Raw genomic sequence first — 24,022 nt, 5'->3', positions numbered from 1 at the left:
ATGATATAGCAGTAACAGCATTCTTCCACGCAAAGATAATAGTTAATACCATATATGTCACTATCCTCTTTCCTAATCATGTCATGAGTTCATATTTTTTAAAGCACCTTTTATTTTAAAAGACCTAAGTCGTGAGAACATTCTACGTACCACTTCATAACTTTGACACCAAGTACGTATAAAAAGATTAAACTTTATTTGGTATAAAATCAGTTGGCAGTTTTACATCTGTGCATGCAACATAAATACACCAGCTGGCATCTCAAGCACACACACATATGGACTTCAAAACAGAAACTTCCTTATTTGCAGCACTGCCAGGGTAATTTTGTATCCTCCGCATACTACAGCTATTTGTCAGGCCCTTGCAGGTGTGCACTGCACATAAACACACAGCTGTAGTCCAGCAAGCCAAGTGTTCCATCAAACACATAAAGGGAAACCTCAGCAGTTGGATTAGTCATCCCTACAACAGGTCCAGGGAGAACAATATGGGTTAGTATTTTTGGAATAAGCATGGATAGGAAATTTATGATTATGCTAGTCTTACCAAATAACTGGTGGATTGTGTCATTTTTAAAGATATGCCTACTTATTAAGTTTTTGTTAGAATGTCTGCAGAAAAGTGGAATTCATTTTTTAGTTTTAAATACAAGCAATAATCTATAAATGAGTTCATTAAGTGCAAAGTGTGAAAAGGTTTTCAAATTCGTTTTGTGTTTTTGGAAGTTAACTCAACTGAATGCCTTGGCTATAATATTTACAAATCATAATAAGTATATTTTAAAACACTTATCAGTTCTATAATACATTTTATTATATTTATAATTCTACTTTTACATTCATATGCTTTTAAGATGAACTTGCCAATGCTAGTTATTTGTGTCCAAAATTATGTATAACATTTAACTATCAAAAGTTACATGCTTATATTAATGTTAAATTGTCAACAAATGTTTAGTGTTCAAATATGATATGAAAGCACATCAACCTAGTAATGGCAGGGGAAATAAAGGAAAATATAAGACACGATCATTTTGCAATCAAGTGAAAGCCCCTAAACAAAATTAAATGTGACCTTATTAATATTCTTCAAAATACCAGGTGAGCACTTCAAGCAGTTGATAATTATGACTGTTTTAACCACATTTCCCCCCAAATGCTCAGAGTCCACCTGGCAGTTGACAAAACATGAAAGATAACTTAGAAAATGAGCTTGAATGCATTATGCCTAATATACTAATCTTCAGTGAACTTGAGGTCAAAGAGTTACTAATCAAGGAACCCTAGCCATCTCTGACAGCAGGGGATTCATGTTTTCTTATATCTGGAAGGTATACAGGTATTTAAAAACTAAGTCTGATACAAATCACACCCTTCTACATGAAACCTAATTTTACTGAGTACTATAGTAGTTAAAATGAGCCACAAAAATAGGATCTAAATTAGGAAAAGAGATATGCGTTCTTATCACAAGGAAAGATTTTTTCTTCTATTTTATACATATATGAGATGATGGATGTTCACTAAACTTACTCTGGCCATCATTTCATAATGTATGTAATTAAATAATTATGCTCCATACCTCAAACTTAAACTGTGCTGTATGTCAATCATATCTTTATAAAACAAGAAGGAAAAACAATAGCAACAAAAGCTTGAAATCTGCCCTAGTTTTGTAGGTCAGGCTGGCTGTAGGCTGATAGGCATTTCTGTAACATCTAGAACTCTGAGTATGATGGGAATAATTAAGATCTAGTCTCTCAGGAAGTTTGATGTTTAGAGTATAATACTGTTGTCTATAACCAGTATACCGTGCATTGGATCTTCCAGGACTTATTTGTCCACGAGTTGCAAGTTCCGCCCGTTAAACAGCACTCTCCTATTTCCCCACTCCCATGTCCATTTTACTCTCTGTTTTAATGAGCTTCAGTGATAAGAGGTACCAGCTAACATCACAATGGCAATCATACTGCAATATATAAATGTATCAAATCAACAAGTTGTACACCTTAAACACATATATGTCAAATATATTTCAATTAAAAAGTAGTAAATTTTTAAATGAATAAAGTAGGAAAAGAAAAAGTAGTGAAAAAAGGGGTGAAAGGCTTATAATTATTTAATTAGATTCCTACAAAGCAAATTATCTCATGTCATATTCTATTCTGAAACTATACATAGGAAATACTTGGAATTCAACCTGGATCCCCATATTACTGATGGGTCCCAGAGGTGTGATTTATAGCTCTTTAAAGCTTCCTAGTAGCCTCAGATCCTCCAGGTTGGATCCAGCTGAGTTTTGGTTCTGAACCTCAGAAAAACTCTTTTTCAGCAATTCTGTCTCAAACATTTACATCAGTACCTTTTGGCCCAAAATACTGTCATCAAGAAAAATGTCACATTGTGAGGGTGAGTAAAATATCTTGGCCCTTAATGTCCACAGTAAAATACATTTAAAACAAATTTTAGTTAATAGTACCTGTTTCCATTATTTATTGCTGTGGAACTACTTCAAAACTTAGTGGCTTAAAACAATCTATTTTTATCTCTTACAGTTCTGTGGATTCTCTGGACTCACTTGGGTGGATCTTGCCTGAGTCTGTCACATGCAGCTGCAGTCAGATGGTGACTGGGGCTGAAATCATCTGAAGTCTCTACTGAGCTGGTTATCCAAGATGGTGTCATCACTCACATGCCAGATCCCTCAGTCAAAAGGACTGGAACAGTTGGGGGCTAGATAGGCATCTCCTCTCTAGTTGGCTAGCATCAGCTTCCTCCCACCATGACAGTGTCAGGGTCACTGGACTTCTTATATGGCAGCTGTCTTCACCCAGAGCAAATATTCTAAGTAACCCAGGCATAAGCTGCAGAGCTTATTACCTGGCCTGAGATGTCATACAGTATCACTTTTGCCACAATCTGTTGGTCAAAGATGATTCATCACAGGGCTGGCCTGAACTCAGAGGGATGAACCTATATAAGGATACTGACAAGTATGACTCATAGCCATCTTTGGAGACTGGCTACCTCAGTATAGTAACAATATCGTTTTTAAAAAAAAAAGAAAAATTCCTATTTTTGCCAGCAATTACTCTATTAAAGAGTTAGTATTTTATTTTGTAATTTGTTGTTATTTATTAATGACATTCATATGCATGGACCTGATTATAAACTAGAGTGACTAATGGATAGCAAGGTATGATACACATCATTATTTTCAAGCTACTTTCACTGACTCCTTAGAGGTTAAATCTATACCCAAAACTAATTCTAATTCTGTTTACATTTTTAACACCCAAATATAAACACTGGAATTATGCTTCCGTCACCAAAAATGATCAATCTTTAAGAGTTTAAAACATTTACTACCAAATACTGAAAGTTTGGCTTTTACCTAAATGAATCATATCTCGCTTGCTTGAAAGAACTATACTTAGTAAATAATTACTAGAACTTTTAAGAGACCTCTTAAAAGAATCAGAGGAGAGAGAGTTAATTATAATAGATAGCCAGCTTTCTACACACATATTTACACATGCACAGACAACATACAAGAAAAAACATAACAGGCATTATAATATTCTTGTTTATGGGAGGTTAAGAGCAATTCTTAAAATGCTAAGAGCTAAACTGGAGAATACACTTCTGACAAAAATTAGAATTTTCAGGAGACAGAATGAAATAAGGAAGAGAAAGAGGGGGGAATTTTTCAACTTTTTATTGATTTGGTAGGGTGATGCTTAGTCCTCTCACCATTTAAAAGATACTTGGGGAAAAAACATGAAAACGTAAAATTCTCCCATAATTACACGGCTTTTCTTAAATTTTATAAAGAAGTAGGCCTAACATACCCCATTCTCCATCTCATCCATGCCTTACACTTTCCCAAGAGGTAACAACTGGTACTAGTTTTATATATAAAATTTTTTGCACACAACTCTGTCAATTCAGTCTACCTATCTTACCTAATAATTAGTCATCTATCAATAACATACACACATGTACACCTGCACACACACACACACACACACACACACGAATACACATAGCCATCTCTTAAAAACAAAGGTGACACGGTACTGTACATATTAGTCTGAAACTTAGTTTTTACTTAGAACTTATGCTACCTATTTTAATACATGATTAATATTAAAAGGCACAGCATAATATTATATAGCATAGCTGTATACTATATTTGTACAAAGTGGATGAATTACAAATATTCTGCTGAGAGAAAGAAATCAGACGCAAAAGAATATATACTATACGATTCCACTTACATGAACTTCAAAGATAGGCAATCAATGGTGACAAAAATCAAACAAGAACTGGCTACAGGGGTGACTAGGATTGACTTGTAAGGGAGTATAAAGCAACTCCCAATTACTGATTCCGGAAAACTTTGAAATTATTTCTGGTTCTAAGACATAGAGTAAAACCATTTATCAACAGATTATTTGACATCCTTGCTTCTTTTTCTTCAGTTGGAGGTAAATAACTCTCAAAATACTAAGTCATTATTTTCAACACTTGGAAACTGGAGGAAACTGAAGTTCTGAGAGGTCAAGTAACAACCAAAATTCCATGACTAATCAGGTAGAAGCCACCTCCAGAATTAGAGCTTTCTCAGTCTTAATTCAGAACTATTTTTCCTCTCTCTTTTAATATTGTACTTCCTAGACTGTATTATAAATTTTATTGGACATTTTCAGCTGTTCCCTCTGAGCAAAAGTGGTAGAAAAAACAAAGACAAGTCTACATTAAAAACTGAAGGCCCTTAAAAAAAACCCTGTAAATTAGAAACTTGAAATAATTCGCAAAACCTCTCTCATAAGGTAAAAATAAACTTTAGCTGCTTATAACACAATTGACGTAATGAATTGGAAAGAGTAGATAATGAGAAAAAACAATTGGAAAATGTGCTTTGATTTATCACATAGATTATGTTTTGGTGGCAGACTTATGATTTTTATATCATTCCATGTTTTCTAGTAATTCCCATGTTTCTACAATATTTCTGCAGTAAAAGACATTTAAACTGTTGTATCTTATAAAGAAAATTCATTAAGCTGAAATTCACTTTCTCTTTGACCTACAATCTCACATTTCAGATCTATCTTATAGAAAAAAAAATATGGAAAGATTTTATATGCAAAGTTACCTGCTGCACTACTCACAAGTAGTGGCAAAAAAGGAAACATCCTAAATGTTCAAGAGGGGAATGACTGAATAAATAATAGTACTCCTACACTATAAAGTAGTATGCAGCTATTAATAGAAAAGAAAGTTATATTTGTACTATTATACTGAAAAAATAATCATAACAAAGTATTAAGTGAAAAGGGCAGGATCCAGAATATGCATATGATCTCATGAAAATACATACATATACCCAACGCAAATCTACAAATACTCTTTCTTCAAACTCCTTATTTGTTCCTCCCTCCCTCTCATTTCATAATCATAAGTTTGCTTTCTATGCCTGTAAGTCTGTTTCTGTTTTGTACATATATTCATTCTTTTTTTTTTAAGATTCCGCATATAAGTGATATCATATACTATTTGTCTCTTTCTTTGCCTGACTTACTTAACTAAGTAGAATATTCTTTAGGTCCATTCATGTTGCTGCAAATAGCAGTATTTCATTCTTTTTTATGGCTGAGTAACATCCCATTTTACCTGTATGCTACATCATCTTAAGCCGATTTTCTGTTGATGGGCACTTGGGTTGTTTCCCTGTCTTGGCTGTTAGAAATAGTGCTGCTATGAACACTGGGGTACATGTATCTTTTCAAATTAAAGTTTTCACTTTTCTACATATATATATCCAGGAGTGGGATTTCTGGATCATATGGCAGCTCTATTTTTATTTTTTTAAAGCAATCTCCATACTGTTTCCCATAGTAGCTGCACCAATTTACGTTCCTATCAACAGTGGAGGAAGGTTCCCTTTTCTCCACACCCTCTCCAGCATTCATTATTTGTAGACTTCTTGATGACAAGTCGTTCTGTCCAATTTGAGACAATACCTCACTGTGGTTTTGGTTTGTATTTCTCTAATATTTAGTGTCACTGAGCATCTTTTCATGTGCCTGTTGGCCATCTGTATGTCTTTGGAAAAATTCCTATTTAGATCCCCAGCACATTTTGGGGGTTTTGTTTTGGGTTTTTTCTTTTATACTGAGTTGTATGAGCTCTCTGAACATTTTGGATATTAACCACTTATCAACTGCATAATTTTAAAATATTTTCTCCCATCTCATGAATCTCTTTTCATTTTGTTGATGGTTTCCTTTGCTGTGCAAAAGCTTTTAAGTTTGATTAGGTCCTATTTGTTTATTTCTGCTTTTATTTCTTTTGCCTTGGGAGACTGATCTAAGAAAATATTACTACAATTTACAGCAGAGAATATTTTGCTTATGCTTTCTTCTAGGAGATTCATGGTGTCATGTCTTATATTTAAGTCTTGATACCACTCTGAGTTTATTTTTGTACATGGTGTGAAGCATTCCAATTTCACTTATTTATATGTAGCTGCCCAGATTTCCTAACACCATTTCTTAAAAAGACTGTCTTTTCTCTATTGTGTATTCTTCCCTCTTTTGTCATAATGATCATAGGTACATAGGTTTATTTCTGGGCTCTCTATTTGGTTTCATAGATTTATAATCGTTTTTGTGCCAATACCATGCTGTTTTGATTACTGATGCTATGTAGTTTAGTCTCAGTCTGAAAGGGTTATATCTTCAGCTTTGTTCTTTTTCCTCAGGATTGCTTCAGCAATTCTAGACCTTTTGAGATTCAGTGTAAATTTTAGAATTATTTGTTCTAATTCTGTGAAAAAATGTCATGGGTATTTTAATAGGGACTGTATTAAGCCTGTAGATTGCTTTGGGTAGTATGGCCATTTTAACAATATTAATTCTTCCAATTTAAGAGCATGGAGTATCCTTCTAATCATCTTCAATTTCCTTTATCAATGTTTCACAGTTATCAGCATATAGGTCTTTCACCTTCTTGGTGAAGTTTATTCCTAGGTAATTTCTGATGCAATTTTAAAGGGTTTTTTTTTTTTTAACTTTCTCTTTCTGATATTTTGTTATTAGGGTAAAGAAATGCAACAGATTTCTGCATATTAATCTTGTATCCTGCTATCTTGCTAAATTCATTTATTAATTCTAAAAGTTTTTGTGTGAAGACTTAGGGCTCTCTGTACATAGAGTATCACATCTTCTGCAAATAATGAATTTTACCTCTTCACTTCCAATCTGGATATCTTTTATTTCTTTTTCTTATCTGATTGCTGTAGCTGGGACTTTCAAAATTATGCTGAATACAAGTGGCAAGAGTGGGCATCCTTGTCTTGTTTCTGAGTTTAGTAGAAAGGCTTTCAGCTTTTCACTGTTGTGTGTTATGTTGGTTGTGGCTTTGTTGTAAATCGCTTTTATTATGTTAAGATATGCTTCCTCTATACTCACTTTGTTGAGAGTTTTTATCATTGGTGGATGTTAAATTTTGTTAAATGCTTTTCCTGCATCTATTGAAATGATCAAATGGTTTTTGCCTTTCCTTTTGTTCATGTGACGGCTCATATTGACTGATGTGCAAATGCTGAGCCATCCTTGCAACCCTGGAATGAATCTAATTTGATAATGGTGTATGATCCTATTTACACATTGTTAGATTTGGTTTGCTAATAATTTGTTAAGGATTTTGCATCTATATTCATCAAAGATATCTACCTGGTATTACTTTTTACTTAATAAAAAATTAAAAATACAAAACAAAATTAATGCCTAAGCTTTTATAAAAGATATTAGCAACATATAATCAAAGAAAACCAAAATTAAAAAGAAAGTTATTCTCTTACAAAGTCAGGGAAAAACACTACTATATTACAACATTTTTTTAAATTGACTATTTTTTAAAAACCAAACTGATAGTTTACCAACAATTATTAAGATATACTTACTATCAGGATATGGCTTTAGTGGAATGCCAGAAATACTAAAGTAAACTATACAAGATCAATAAAGATAACTAATTATTATTATTGTTGTTGTTGCTGTTTAGATTATTATTTACATTACTGAACAATTCAGACCTTGAGATTTTTATTTTTCCACAGACTATAATAAGCAAAATAGCTTATAATACAATTTACTCTCAAAAGTTGAGTACCCACAGGATAAGTATAAAGTACTCTGATTTTATCAATCCACATACAAAGCCTCATGCATTCAAAAAAGTAACATCCCATTCATTCAATGTACTTAATATTCAAAATTCATGACAGAATGAACATAACTGGTTAAAAGAATTTAGGCTTATACAGAATGTTTCAGTCCTACCACTAAACAGTCAGGAGAGTAAGGGTCAACAACAAGTATTAAAATTGCCTGGAAGCTCATTTAAAGTCAAATTCAAGGTCCTTGCCTAAGAATGAGCCTGAGAACCTGCATTTCAGCAGTACTTCCACATGATTCTTATACATATGTAAGTTTTAGGTATTTTCACATGTTATTTGTTAAATATCTTCCTCTTTGTGTTGAATTTTTGACATGTTCTGTAAAATCCTGAACACATATATCTGAAACATACTGTTATCATTCACTAGACCAAGTTAAATCACTATAGAACAGCAAAATGCCACCATAAGGCATTCCGTGTTTTGGATATAATGCTATTTATTCTTCAATATCTACTTAATTTCTTAGTGCTTAAAATTGTTTTAATTCTTTTCAGAACTTTAAAATGAACTGAAATAAAGATAAAATAGACAATAACTGTCTAAATTAACATGAAGCATCTGCACACTTTGCATGGCCTTTTTAGAGTTTTCACATGAAATTAATTTCTTTTGAAAATTTTATTTTTTCAAATATAAATTTTACTACAGGATAGCATCCCTTGACTTCTTTTTCATTCTACTAAAATAGTGCCAGAATACACAGGATTAAGAAATCCTAACAAAATTTATTCTATTTTTTCCAGCTCCTATGTCCAGATTCAGTTATCTTTCAAAACTCAGTACAGGCATCTTTTCACCTATCCTTGCCCCACAGCCACTTGTTCTCTCCCATCCCCACCAGGCAGGACAAAGAGGTAATATCTAAGTATTTAATAAGTGTTCCCTAAAGTTAAGAACTGGTAAATACTAGAACCAGAATCCATTTAGTCAAAACATTTACTTTGTGCTTGGTAACAACAGATACTGTCTTTTCCCACAGTAACTATCTAAAACTCATTTCGAGAAATGAATAATTAAAGAATCGAAGCAAAATGTGATAAGCACTATGACAGAAGTATCCAGTGCCTTTAAATTATATACAAAGGGGTCCCAGCCTGATCTAGAGAAATCAGACTGAAAGATAAAGACAAGTAAATCAGAAAAAGGAATGAGAGTGGAGTGAACTGGAGTACTCCAAGCATGGGCCATGAACCTGAGAAAAGAGCTGGGACTGTCTGCAGCAGGTCAGTGGAAATGGAACTTATTGGAGGGTAGGGGTGAGTGATGTGAGGTGCAGCTGGAGAAACAAAGACCATTTAGAATTTCGTAAGGGACTTGACCATTCCTAAGTTAAAACAACAATAACAATAACAACAACAACAACAAACACCCAAACTGCATTATTGTAGTCAAGTAGGAACAGAAATGCTTCCTAAATTAATTACATATCCCTATCGTGTAACCCATTTTCCAAAGACATTCATGACACTTTCTGTTTGAATGATGACTTCATATTAGTATTTGTTCAGTTCTCACTGACAACAGAGTTTTATGATCTGCTTTCCTATTGACTAAAATAAACCTATTATTACAGTCACCCGCCCTCACCATTTTCACAAAAGACTTCGATTGTCACCATTGCATTGGCAACATGTTGAAAGATAACAGTGATAGAATGTTAGTTATAATCCTCTACTTTTATAGCAATTTTTACAGGTCTTAGCAAGTAATCCAAAATGTGTCTGTAAAAGAAAACAGTAAACATTTGTAGAAAATATATATATATATAAAATCAGGTATCTGATTTACTCCAAGGGTTAAAATGATTATAGAACTATTATTTTTTATAAGTGCCTTATGTATAAGACAGTTGACACAGCAATATAAAATGGTAAGAGTTTCCAGAATATTCTACATATAAGAAATGTAATCCTTTTATCTCCATTCTCTACTTGCCTTCTTTTAGCAACAGAGGTTCTTTTATGGGGTGAATGTAATAGGTCATGATGATCATTGCTGAATTGTAGCTAAAAACAAATCCTTCTAGTTCATCTGCTCTCTGCTTCAGCAAACATGGTAAAATCATCACAGCTTCACACTAAAATGTCATTAAGAACAGATTTCAGAAGTCCAACTGAATTGATATCAACAAATAAACTATATATTAGACTTATCATTAAAGTAAAATACATGAGAACCGTTTCCCAGACCTTAGATAATGCCTCTATGACACTTTTGGCCAAAGTGGATGAAATCGGTAGTGCTCTGAAGCATCAGCCAGTAAATGCCACTGTGGTTTACCATGAGTGGGGATAAACATCACATTGGACCACAGTTAATTAAATTAAACCAGTGCTTGTATTGTTAAAATGTGTCCTGTATTATTTATTTGGATGCTACACAACTGCTTTTCAATTTTAAGAGCTCCATCCCCTACCTATAAGCAAACCCTATTCTGTTCCATCCACTGGCAAGGTAATCAATAATGAGTTACCAAAGTGTTTTACTGCAGCAAAAACAGAGGCAAAATTGTATTTTATTTATGTATCACTTCTATTTCACAGTTATTAAAACCACTAACTATCTTTACATAAGAACTGAGAGTAAATATTGTATGCACTGACCTACGGGGAATATTAAATGGTATAAAATATTTTCATGGTAGTATTCTTTATATCAAATTATGTTAAAAGGTACTTCAGTTTTTTTTAATGTGGATTTAAAGTAATGAAATAACTAAGAAGAAAAATATTTGGCAATGATTCTGTTTGTACGTGTTGAAGCCTGTAAGAAACCCTTCAAATTTTATATATAATATGCAATCTACTAAATTATTAATTAATACAGACACTGGCCTCTGAAAAATTTTAGAATGAAAATGCAGATTTTGATGTTAAAAATCCTTTCTTCTAAAATTACCCAACATTCTACATACTTTGGGTAAACTGATATTTTTGGCACAAAGAAGATGAAAAAGATTTTACTACTTTCCTATATTATTAAAATATAGCATACTACTCAGCTTTAGCCAAGGTCAAATATTATCATAACAGAATGCATTTCTGAAATATAAGGGTAAATATTCTAGTAAAAAATTACTATAAATTTTATTAAGCATCTTAAGAGCTGACTTTTAATTTGATAAAATAGTACACAGTTTCTCATCTGCTGTCTGCTGCTAGGTTATTTCTGTGGTGTTGAGTCTACGTATTTGCAATACTAAGTAAACGCTCAATTTTCAACTGAAGTAGATGAGTAAGCAAGATGCTTTTTAGCTAACATTGCTGAGGGTGACATTTCTACTAAGTAATTAAGCCTTTCCTTCTCTGTGATAATAATTTTAAACCTTCATAGGAATCATTGTAAAGAATTGTAAAAGTCTGTAATTTTGATTGGGAAAACAGAATGCATTCTAGATAGCTCATTTTTCTCTAACACTTTCTTCTTTTCATACTCTTTATACTTTTCCATTATTATATTTTAATCACAGATTACTTTCTTAGATATTAGTGAACATCATTTTGAGATATTCCTCAACAAACATTCTGATTTCTGCCTTTAATTCAAACTTATAAGATGTGAATTCCCAACCAGGACCTTACCTTCAGAGAACTGTTGCTAAAATAACTAGAAAATGAATATAATTTTAAAGTTTTATTAATGCTAGCAGACTAAATAATTTTATAGATTCTATAAAGAATGAAGCTATAATCCAACCTCTATTAATGTATTTCTTTTTATCAAATGTGTAAGAACATTTTAACTTAGAAAAATTAAGACTTTTATAAAGTTACCTAAATAAGGTATTCTATTAATATTTATTAACTATCAATCTCTTTACCTAATCATTGAAAAATTAAAAAGTAATCACTTCTGCACATTAAATTTACAGTGTTTATAACCGTTGGTACTTGTAGTATTTTACTCTTATAATAAATATTTATACTTCAACTCACTGACAATTTCAACACATAAAACTGATGAGGAAATGCTCATACTTGGTTACACAGAGAATGTTTACATATAATTGAAAGTGAAAATTGAGATATTAATAATAAATCCAAGTGATATGCCTCATTAAGTAAACTGATGCTGTTAGACTATTAGATATGATGGTAAGCATTTTTACACACAAATTTAAAGATGCCAAAAATGGCACTGAAGTCGTTATTCTGTGATCAATCTTTCAAAGACTTAAGGTCAGAGCTAAAGCCAAAGAGCAGATTTTAAATAAATATTCAAAATGAATCTGTACTTGCGTACATCCCTAGAAAAGTAAAAACCATACTTAAAGAAAGAGTGAAAACAGTAATAATTTTCATTTATAGAACAGTCATGGTATGCCAGACATTCTGTATTATTTCACTTACTCTTCAGTATCGGCCTATAAAAACAGGTACTACTGGTCTTCCTCATTCTACAAAGAAGGAAACTGAGTCTTACAGGAGGTCAAGAAACCTGCCTAAGTCACATGGGTAATAAATGACGTGGCTAAGGTTCAAACTTTAGCATTAAGAAAACACTTCTCAGAACCGGAACTTAATTCTCAGCAAACAACACAAGCCTTAAAAAAGAGTCACTGACAACCAAAATCATTCTCAATTAGGCAAGTCAATATTGGGGTGAAGATAGAGTCCTAAACATTCTTATGAGAGGAGGGCAAACTTCCGATCTCAAGAAAAATAAGAGCAGCTCTTGTAGCCAGCAATGTGCAGGTCTCTGCTATATGCAAGAAACCTGGGATCTTTAAATTTTGTCCTGCACTACACCAGAGAGCTGTATGGATTCAGTGAGGGACTAGTTAAACTTTAAAGACTCACAACACAAACTCATGAAGAGTTTCAAATGCCTACATAAAATTCCAAAAAAGTTTATTTGCTTTTTTCAGACTTAAGAATAGGCAAAAAAAAAAAAATCAGTTCTATGGAGTCAACTAAAAACTATAACTAATATGGCTCTTATAATTAAGTAATATATAATCACTTAAAAACAAAAGAACTGATTAATGAGTTACTATAGAAATACGAAAAATGCATAAAAACAGACTCTAATAAAGTAATTGACACGTGCATGTGTGGGTATGGGTGTGGGTGTGTATCTTTTCTGCAGATATTATACCACTGCCAGCAACGTAAAAGAATTCTCCCCAAGTGACTACATGTTGTAGTCAGAAGACAAAACATACTTGCATTGTTACTATTAAGTGCAGAAACTGGTAAGCAAAAGTCAACTTTCAAACCATAAGTCAAATTGTGTCCTCCTCTGATTAAAACTCTCCACTGACCTCCCCTTGCAATTAGAATAAAATCCAAAGTCCTTACTGTGGCTTGCAAGGCTTTATCAGATCCCTCCAACTCTCTGATTTCATTTCCCTTCTGTCTGTCTGTCTGTCTGTCTGTCTCTGTCTCTCTCTCTTGACTAAATGGGCGGAGTAAAAGTCACTATTTACCACTATACTATCACTGAGGCAACAACTAGCACTTTGCTTTGTATTCTGAACTAAAACCCATTTTAAAAAAGTGTTGCTCTTCAAAAATGAAATCACTTGGAGAATTCTTTTACACTGCTGGCAACAGTATAATGTCTGCAGAAAAGATACACTTCCACAAACACTCTTTTTCAGAACTCTCCAACTCGGCCTTCCCTTTCTCTTTTTGTCAAGCTGTTGCCCATAATGGGGCCTTATATCTAATGCTCCTTTTGTTTGGAATACTCTTCCTCCAGATCTCTGCCCTATGTAAGAACAGCAACATATCTGCTTTGCTCACAAAACCCAGTTCCAGTACAATATATTCCTAATGCATAGTAAGTGTCCAGTGACAGTTACTTACTAAATGGTTACTATCATCCCAAGGCCCATCGCATCCTTGGGACAGACACATGGATCACCTTAGATTACCCTTCAACAAAAGACACACTGCCTAGCTGACAGCCTCCAGCTGTTAGCTTCTTTAGAGTTTGCCTCAGCTATGCAGTCAAGGACAGTCTTCCCTGGATGTCTGCGGCAGATTAGTTCCATGATCTCCACTTCCCTAACCCCAGCAGACACGAAAATCTTCAGATGCTCAAGTCTCTTACAGTCAACCCTCCGTATCGGCAAGCTCCACATTTGCAGATTCAACCACCCACAGATCGAGTAGTATTTTCCACCCAGTGCAGGACTCCTCTAAAAATCTTAGTTTCAAAAGCCCCTGTTGGCTTAGCAGAGACGTCGTCAAGTCAGCTTCACAATGCAAGGACTCCTCCTGATCAACCCTGCTCCCACTCTTTACTTTTCACAGGTGTTACTTGTCAGTAAAGCATTCGCAGCCTAACTCCATCTCAGTGTTTGCTCCCTGGAGAACTCAACCAGCACTCTTTCCATTTCAAAAATCACTCCTTATGACTATGAATCAAGCTGGTCATTTTTAACAGTGCATCAAGAATTCACTTTATATCAAGCATCTGATAAAAAAGTTACCATCACCCCATTCCCCACTAACATTCATACAACAAATATACCCACACACTCCCCCAAACTCCTAACCACGTGGCACTTAGCAGATTCTTACTTTATTTATAGATAAGTCTTAATTCCAATGGTACCTCCTCTATGAAGCCTTCAAAAACAATTAACTGATCTTTTTTGTGCCTCTTTTTTAACAATCTAGCAGTATTTACCATATTATATTAAAATTACATGCTTATTTATGTATGTTTCCCTATTAAGAGTGGAGCTCCTTCAATTTGTGCCTGCCTCCTGTTAATAACCCCAGTGCCTTATAATGTACCTAGTTCAAGTAAGATGTTCTATAAATTTCTTGATGAAGAAAGGAAATGGACTAAGTAATTTTTTAAAAAACTTAAAAAGCATATTATTTTTACATAGTTTAATCTGTAATGTTAAGTACATACCAAGTCCCATTCATATTCTAAAACTAAAATAACTTTATTCTTCTTAGTGAATAAACTTCATTTTGTTTTCAAGAGGCAGTTATTAATGTTAAAATTGAAAGCTACTAGGCAATTTAGAGGCCCATTTTGAACATTTTAGGATATTTCCTTACAAATAACATATTAGTTACCAAGGAAAAATGAAGCACTGGTTTTCACAACTCATTAAATTTCTTTTTGACTTCATATAACCTGTCACTTCTCAATTACACCCTCCCAGGACAAAATCAGGTCAAACTTTCCTAGCATACAAGCATAAAAACAAATCTAAACTATGAAACACACAAACATACACACACAAAAATAAAGTGTCTAACACCAGAAAAGCATTTTATGAATCCCAAAATTTTAATTGAGAATTGTTTAACACCAATGGTTAAGTCAAACTAATTTTTTTCAATTCAGTGAGCTAAAATGGACAAGCAGCATTACATTATTCCTCCACCCGGTAATCACAGAATAGGTGAACAATTTTAAAATCCTAGTGTTTTAAAGGAAGGCTAAGCCTCCCATAGGAAATAAAAGTGGAAATGAGTCCAAGGGAGAAAATGGCTTGGTTCCACACCCTTAAAATTGCCTACAGCAATGCATCAAAAAATAAAATAAAATAAGCCCCCAGAGTCTGGGTCAGCAGCATAGTGTTACAACTTAAGCATTGGGTCATCAGTGGCAATGGTAGGCTGATTAAGGGCTGAGGTAATGTATTTACTTACTGTAGTAAGGAACTGTGTAACACTACCGCCAACAGTACAAAGAGTTCTTGTGTGGATATCATGTACAAAGAAATACTATAACCATCTGCTTACATTTTAATATTGAAATATGTAACATACCAGAACAACAGTTTAAGAAATAAACACAGATAAACTATATTACAAACACCCATTAATTCAATTTGTTTTTAAAAAAACTAAACTTCATTCAGCAATCTATTAATTATATTTTCCAACAAAAAAATTTCTACTACTCATTAAAATCTGATCCTAATTGAAACAACCTTCCTCTAATATTAGGGATAAAAGCAAAAATACAATGCTAAGATAGAAAAGGGCAATTTTATAAGTAAGAAAACCACCCTCAAATATAAACAACAAAAACTCTATTAAATTTATGGCATTAATCAGTTAAATTTAACATTAATTTGTCTTCCTGTTTAATAAACAGCTCCAATTAGCATTATAAACATGTATGAATTGTAATATGTGTCTCACTGTTCAAATCTTTTGGGAAATGTATTTTGCAATTAACCAAGATAAGAATAGGGAGGAGAAGAATCTTACTACATTTGTTTCCAGTTCCTGGCACAAAGAGTGGCATACAATGGTGCCCACAAATGTTTACTAAATGCAAAAATGAATGAATATCCCAAGGTCAGTTTTTCTTTAAAAGATAAAAAATGTTTTTGAAATGAGAAAATGTTACCAGTACCAACAGTATTGATTTCAAAACTCACTATACCTATCCAATAACATGTATTTGGGGCAAGATGATATTAAAATTTGTTACCCAAAGGAGGATGCCCAAGAGTCATAAAAAGTGTCCTTACCTTTAGTACAATATTTCTTGGACTATTTTTGCAGGGAAATAACTTTTAAAAATATTAACATATGCAAAGATGCAAAATGCTTTATCTAAGAATCAATCACCTAAATTCCAAGTGTTAATGAACTCTCAAAAATTAACTCAGAGGAATGTTATTTAATAATTCAATTAAAAGCATTTTTAAGTCATACAGTATATATGTGGCATCATGTTAAAAAGCATACTCTGGGAATACAGAAGTACACCTGAGTCATACTGAAGGAAATGAAGCCTCAGTTAAGTCTTAAAGGAAAAGTAGTAGTTAAGCAGACAAGAGGAAGAAATGGTCATGAGGGTGTTCCAGGCAGACACAATACCATGTGCAGCAACAGCAAAGAGGTATGGGAAACTTCTGTGTGTTTGGGCACCCAGTAGTTCAAAATGACTAAAGGAAGGGACTTGAATAAAGTTTTGAGTGATAGTTCTGAGAGATCATGAAACGACCTTGTACTGATACACAAAGAAGTTCCACTTTTATCTTGAAGACAAATGGAAAACCACCGAAGGACATGAGCAAAATTCCATTTTATAAAGATCACTGAGACTGCAATGGAAAGTAAGAGCTGGAAAAGAACAAGAGAAGACTGAGTGATCACTTGATAAGATACTACAATAATCCCAATTGGAAAAAAGAAGCAGTAACACAAAGCAGAGGTCAGAGGTTAGGAAAGATTTAAGAGGAAGAACTGACAGAACATGACTCCTAGGTGTTTTGTATGAGACCATGGGTAATATCATAAGCTATAATTAGAAAAAAGAGTTAAGTTTCATTTTGAGTATAGTCGGTTTTAGATATCTTGGCACATCCAAACAAATTTATCAGTTTCAGGAGTAAGTTCTGGGCTAGAGAACTAAATGAAGCAGTTGTCAGTATATGGGTGGTAGCTGAAGCCACACAGAAAGAAAAGATTACTCCAAGTACTTCCTCAAGGTCAAGGATAAAAGACAAAGGAAAAGAGCCCACAAATCAAAAAGAGTTCTCTGTGTATCAAATACATAGTCAAGGAAGATAAAAACTACAAAATATATAGTGGATTCAGTATCAAAGCTAAGAGGCAAGGCAACATGTATATCATTCTAAGTTATTTCTCTGTGAAGGAAAAGAGGAAGATAAAATGAGAGGTTGAGAGGGAGGCAGAATCTAGGGAAATTTTCTTTGTATGCTTTTCACAATGGAAAAAACAAAAGTATGTGACCACCAAAAAGAAAAACAATTTAATATGATGTTATAAAAGAAAAGCATAACATAAAGTGGTATATACATAATAAATAAAAACCATGTAAAACTTTATGTAGAGGGACATGGGTTAGAACAGAACATGGAAAATTAAAAACAGTCATGTTATACTTGTGGTATTTTTTCTTTTTATGATTTCCTTTAATGTTGTCCTATGCTCTTACAACTTAAAAATGAACAAAAAGAGTAACGACTCTATACATCTCCTCATGAAATCCAATCATAATGTTAAAATACTTGGAGATGGACAGTCTTATGACTAATAATTTAATAAAAAATATATCCATGATTCAATCATAATTTTTAATAATTGTCTAATTCTAAAATGTACATTCCTAAAAGTGATCTGGTTGTTTCAAAACATCCCAATTCTGTAAGACTCCCATGTCTCACTAAACTTGGAAAATATGAGGCAAATGACATATTAACTTGAACAATCATAAAAATGCTTAGAAAGTAAAAGCCTCATTTAATGAAAAAAAACTTAGAAATGTTTCCATATGTTTTTATGAAGTATTCTTTCCCCACTAAATGAACGCATTCAAGATTTTGTTTCTGGCTTTGTTTCAGAAAAAACCCATCTGCATAGTACGGCACTTACAAGTACATCTCAGTCATGCAATAGTTATGTCACAGCTCATATATCAAATAAAAATCACATTCAAGCCCACACAACCTCACAGACCCAAAGTCTTCCTTTCTATTAAGAGTATTCCTGAGAGAGCTTTCATTGCACCTCACTACTGATGTCACATGACTTTTTTTTTAGGAAGTTAAATCCTGAAACTAAAATATCAAAACAGTTTGGAACACAGTTGTGAATGACCTGAAAAAAGAATTTTCTCTAGTTATAAACTATGAATATTTCCTGTTCACAGAAACAGGTGCAGAAGTGGTGATAAAACTGACACCAAACCTCACAATACTGTGATTTTTTTTAAATATAGCATTATTTCATTGTATTAAAGTATTAAAGGCATGATAGTGATAATGCTTCATTTAATACTTAGAATAACCTTGACAGATATTTGGAAAGCATCTCTATTTAATTCCATATGTGTATGGAAATATATTCATTATAGATAAGAATAATTTTCTTATCTAGAGCAGTTTTTACAAACTTCATGTATTTGTGTACTAACAATATTACTCTACCCATGTATCATTTGTACTATTATTGACTTAACAAAGTCAAGAAGCCACAGTACTGCACAGTGGCTAAGAGGCTGAAAACTGTCAGAGCACACGGAGTGATTTTGCAGCTCTGCCATTCACATGTTCTAAAACCAAGGGCAAGCCTATTAATCTCTCTGAGCTTCAGTATCTCATTTGTATAATGGTGATAATAATAGTACCTGCCTCTCAAAATTGTTGTAAGGATTAAAAGACTCTGTAGATATCAAGCACTTAGAGGAGAACCTGGCTCAAAGCAAGGACTAAATAAGTAATTAGCTAATACTAACATTTTTCTTTAAATTTACCCACAATTTTTTTACTTTTACTTGATGATAAATTTATTTCATGAGCAAACTGTTATTCCATTATTACCTTAAGTAATAATATCTGAAATCATGGGTGTAACATATGGATATATTTTTCCTAATATGCAGTAAAATAATTTTTATAATTAAAAACAGGTTCCAACATACTTAAAATCATCTCCAGTATGAACAGCGATACTGCACCAATAAAGAACACTTACTATGTAAGGGCTCTCTTTACAGTGTACATTAAAACCATGTGCCTCAGAAAAAAAGTAAAGATCCATTCAAAGGAAATGGAGATATTTAAATAACTGACCCCCTGTGATCAGTGCACTGACAGCTATTACATGAAACATACACAATGATTTCTACAGGGAAGAAGTATTAGAAAGCAAGTAAATAATGTAATGCCATTCAATGAGTAACTGTCATCCCATTCCATTCCAGTCTCAGAGATGCAGCAACACCACTGGTTCTTCTTTTCATCCAACTAAATTTTTTCGAGTTCTAGCTCATTTCTTCCTTTATAGAATTAGAAAACCCTGCTATCTTTTATAAAATCATTAAATAATCCGACATATTTTAATTACTGTTGTCAATATAATTTGTAACAGTAACCACCAATCATTAAGCCAGGCATTGTGATGAATGCAAATTATCACAACAAAACCATAAAAAACGTATTATCATCCATTTTCATAATGACAAAACTAAAACTTCAAGAATTTAAGCACCTAAGATCCTAAAACTAGTATGCAGAACTGGGAAAGAGGGAGTTGCATGGAAGTAGAATTTAAACCATAGATCCTGACTGATATAGTGAATTAGGAGACAGCCAAGAACTGTCCTTCAAAGTAGTCTTAAACTACATCAATGTCTCACTGAACAAAATATTTTTGGTACTCCTCATTTACAACTACATTTATGACCTACAAGTCTTCTTCTGAACTGTCCTAATAATGACAAATCTTGATCATCTGAGGGGTGAGTCTGAATATTTGAAAGAAATAAATACAATTCAGAGTGAAGAAAATGGGTAAGGTGACACTGGATCTCAACAAATCTTTATCTACCACAAGGTACTGGGGATTGAACCCAGGACCTTATGCATGCAAAGAACTGGCTCTATCACTGAGCTATTTCCCTCTCCCCTAAAATTTTGTGAGAACTACATTAAAAAGTAAAAATAGATGAAATTAATTTTAATAACATTTTTCACCAAATATAAGATACTATCATTTAATATTTAATCAGTCCCAAAAAATTGATATTTTACATAATTTTGTTTTATAAAAAAGGGTCTGAACCCAGTAAGAATTTCACATGTACAGCCATCTCAATTCAGATTAATCACAAATGGCTAGAAGCTACCATACTAGACATAACTCTGAGTTATTAAATATTAATTATCAAAAATGTTACACAAACATACTCTATGCTGTCTATTGAGTTCTTCCACAGAATCTCCAATATAGGGGTCTTAGGGACCCCAGACATAAGAACTCATATAGCAATTCTATTTTAACCATTTTTCACAGGTAACTTAAATCATAGTAATTTCTTATTAACAATTATCTCCCATAATTTAATCATAGTCTTTATTTTAAGTGGTTGATTGCTCAATCAGTAGCAGACAGATCTCCTGGCTCCTATTTACTATACTACAGATGATGTTGGAGCCAGGTGGGGAAGGGGGGTGACCCTAAGAATTGGTAGAACTTGTAGTCTATTTACATTTAGAATTCTCACTCAAAAAAGCAGACATGTACTATCTTTAGACACTATCCAAAGTATATACTAGTCGCTGGAGATACAGCAGGGCAAATTGAAACATGGAACCTGCCCTCGTGGAATCTACTTTCTACTTCAAGAATCTTCTGAGGAGGTGACACTTGAGCTGGACTCTAAAGGACAAGTTGCTATAAATAGGTGAAATAGAGGGAGAAGAACATTGCAGAAAGATGGAATGGCTTGAGAAAAACCGTAAGACAAAAAGAAGCACAGCTCTTTTGAGACACTGAAAGGTTAATGAAGTACAGAGCCAGATTTGAGTCTTTATCCTGAAGTTAATAGGAAGTCATTTAAGGCTGAGTGCTTTGATCACATCGGAATTTTTCAAAGCTCACTCTGGTACGTGGTAGAAAATGGACTGGAAGGGGGAAAAGAAATAATGAAGTTGCCTTAGAGTGACAGAAGTAAAAATGGAGAGAAATAGATGCATTGTAAAAGTACTTAGGAAATAAATTTGACAACACTTGGTGACTGATTTACTATGGGCAGATGATTAGAGTAGAAAGTATCAATTATCATAACCACTTAATCCTATCTATTTTGGAAGAGACACTTTTCTTTAACAAAATGGTAGTTAAAAAAATGCCATTTGCAGCAACATGGATGCTCCTGGAGAATGTCATTCTAAATGAAGTAAGCCAGAAAGAGAAAGACAAATACCATATGAGATCGCTCATATCTGGAATCTAAAAAACAAAAACAAACAAAAACAAAGCATAAATACAGGACAGAAATAGACTCATGGACAGAGAATACAGACTTGTGGTTACCAGGGGGGTAGAGGGTGGGAAGGGATAGACTGGGATTTCAAAATTGTAGAATAGATAAACAAGATTACACTGTATAGCACAGGGAAATATACACAAAATGTTATGATAAATCACAGAGAAAAAAATGTGACAATGAGTGTGTATATGTCCATGAATGACTGAAAAATTGTGCTGAACACTGGAATTTGACACAACATTGTAAAATGATTATAAATCAATAAAAAAATGTTAAAAAAAATGAAAAAAGTTAACAATGAAGATTATTTTAAGTCCAAGACATCTTCTGCCAAACATCCAATTAACTGAATTTAAAAATTACATGGAAGTCACATGAATAAATATGGTCATTTTCTCATAAAACCTCTATAAAATAAAAAGTACAATATTTAAAATAGGCACCAAATGAAAAGAACAAGACTATAAACCATATCAGAGGTCAGCAAAATGTTTCTGGTAAAGAGCCAGATAGCAAATATTTCGGACTGTGAACTATCTGGTCTCTGTTGCAACTACTCAACACTGACATTGTAGGACAAAGACAGCCACAGACATTTAAGGGAACAAGTGTAGTTACGTTCCAATAAAATTTTATTTACAAAAACAAGCAGTGAGCTAGAGTTGTCAATGCCAGATCTATAACAATGAGAAAAAAAATGCAAAAGCTAAGACAAGTGGTCAGATCAGATACTTGTTCAATAAGAAATAATGCAGTTCCTGCAGGCAAATGTAATACAATCAATAATTCCTTAAAAAAAAAAAAAAGGTAACATTTGCGGTCAGCAGGTGGATTCTTCAAAACTGGTCTGGTAACAGTTAGTAGGGAGTACCACATCCATGGGCGAAAATTAAGGAGAAGCCTCAAGAACCTACGGCAGTCTAGAAAGGGAAATTCATGATGTTAGTCTTTGATGAGACAGGGAATGGCCCAGCAGAACAAACAGGCATCTAAGCAACTGAAATTGCAGTTTAAGGTGGCAGCTTGAACAATTCAAGTACAAGTTCAATCAATAGAGCTAAGGCACATAGTCAAGCAAAGTCGCAGGAGATGCTCCTGAGTCACCTGGATGTGTATTCCTTAAATCATCCCCAGATTAATCATAGAATCAGACCCAAACATGGAGCAAGGCTGAAAAAACAAGCAGAGATCAGTGGTCTAGCTGCAGAGAAGAGTAAGGTTGGTATCAAGCAGGCTCTTAGAAGAATTAAGAAAAGGTAACTATTTCTCATGGGGGAAGATCTACAACAGGAGGTCAAGTCAGATATGGAAAAAATTATTAGCTATTTTACTGATGAGTTCTGCTTTCCAGTTTACAAATAATATTAGTCTAACATCATGTGAAATTTTCTAATGTTTTCTCCTCATAATTAAATTTTAATAAAACAGAATAAAGCTGTTTCTAATCACCAACAAAAATTTTTGTGGAGGACTATCTGTTATCTGTTACTTATTTTTAACAATAAAATCTGGAGTAAATGTTATTATATTTGATAATTAAAACCAATGACTTATTGAATTTACTTTAATTGAATATTTGCAACAAATTTTTAATCCGGTTATTATGATTAAGTATACTAACTGAAAGATACTTCATGTGAATGTCTAAACAAAGATCTACTACAGCATACTAGATTTTGTCAGAAAATCTCAGTACAAACATAACTATAATACAGAATGATGTGTGTAATCAAAAATTAAATATTTTATTTCCCAGACTGAAAGATCTCTGAAAACAGGGTCCAAATCTAGCAGTTACTACATAATAAACATCTGTTGAACTGAGCAATATATTAATCATAATGATATCACAAAGGAAAAAATAATTAACTCTGAGTGAATGAGAGAAGTATTTGTAGAGGAAATACTAATGCTAATACTAAACACTAATACTAATGTTACATTTCAAATAGAAAAGAGGTAATAAATCAGTGCATCTTTTGTGGGGAAAGGGGGGACATGAAGGCAAGGAAATCTGAAGAGCAAAGTATGCAGGAT

The 24,022-nt window shown here is 33.3% G+C and overlaps 1 protein-coding gene across 6 annotated transcripts in view; it reads right to left on the bottom strand.

The window, feature by feature from the left end:
- The window catches only part of VPS13B (vacuolar protein sorting 13 homolog B), a 625,623-nt gene that overhangs the window by 484,196 nt on the left and 117,405 nt on the right, over positions 1 to 24,022 (bottom strand). Inside the window, exon 18 of one of the 6 annotated variants that reach the window (XM_072949534.1) lies at positions 10,245 to 10,331. The exons of the other annotated variants lie outside the window; for them this stretch is intronic. Coding sequence (XP_072805635.1) covers positions 10,327 to 10,331 — 5 coding nt within the window. The 3' untranslated portion in view covers positions 10,245 to 10,326. Of the gene's footprint in view, positions 1 to 10,244; positions 10,332 to 24,022 lie in introns of those variants that run through there. 6 annotated transcript variants of the gene reach the window in all.

Source organism: Vicugna pacos, chromosome 25 (assembly GCF_048564905.1).
Source record: "Vicugna pacos chromosome 25, VicPac4, whole genome shotgun sequence".
Taxonomy (NCBI): domain Eukaryota; kingdom Metazoa; phylum Chordata; class Mammalia; order Artiodactyla; family Camelidae; genus Vicugna; species Vicugna pacos.
The sequence above is the reverse complement of the archived record's forward strand: the minus strand, read 5'-3'. Positions and strand labels throughout refer to the sequence as shown.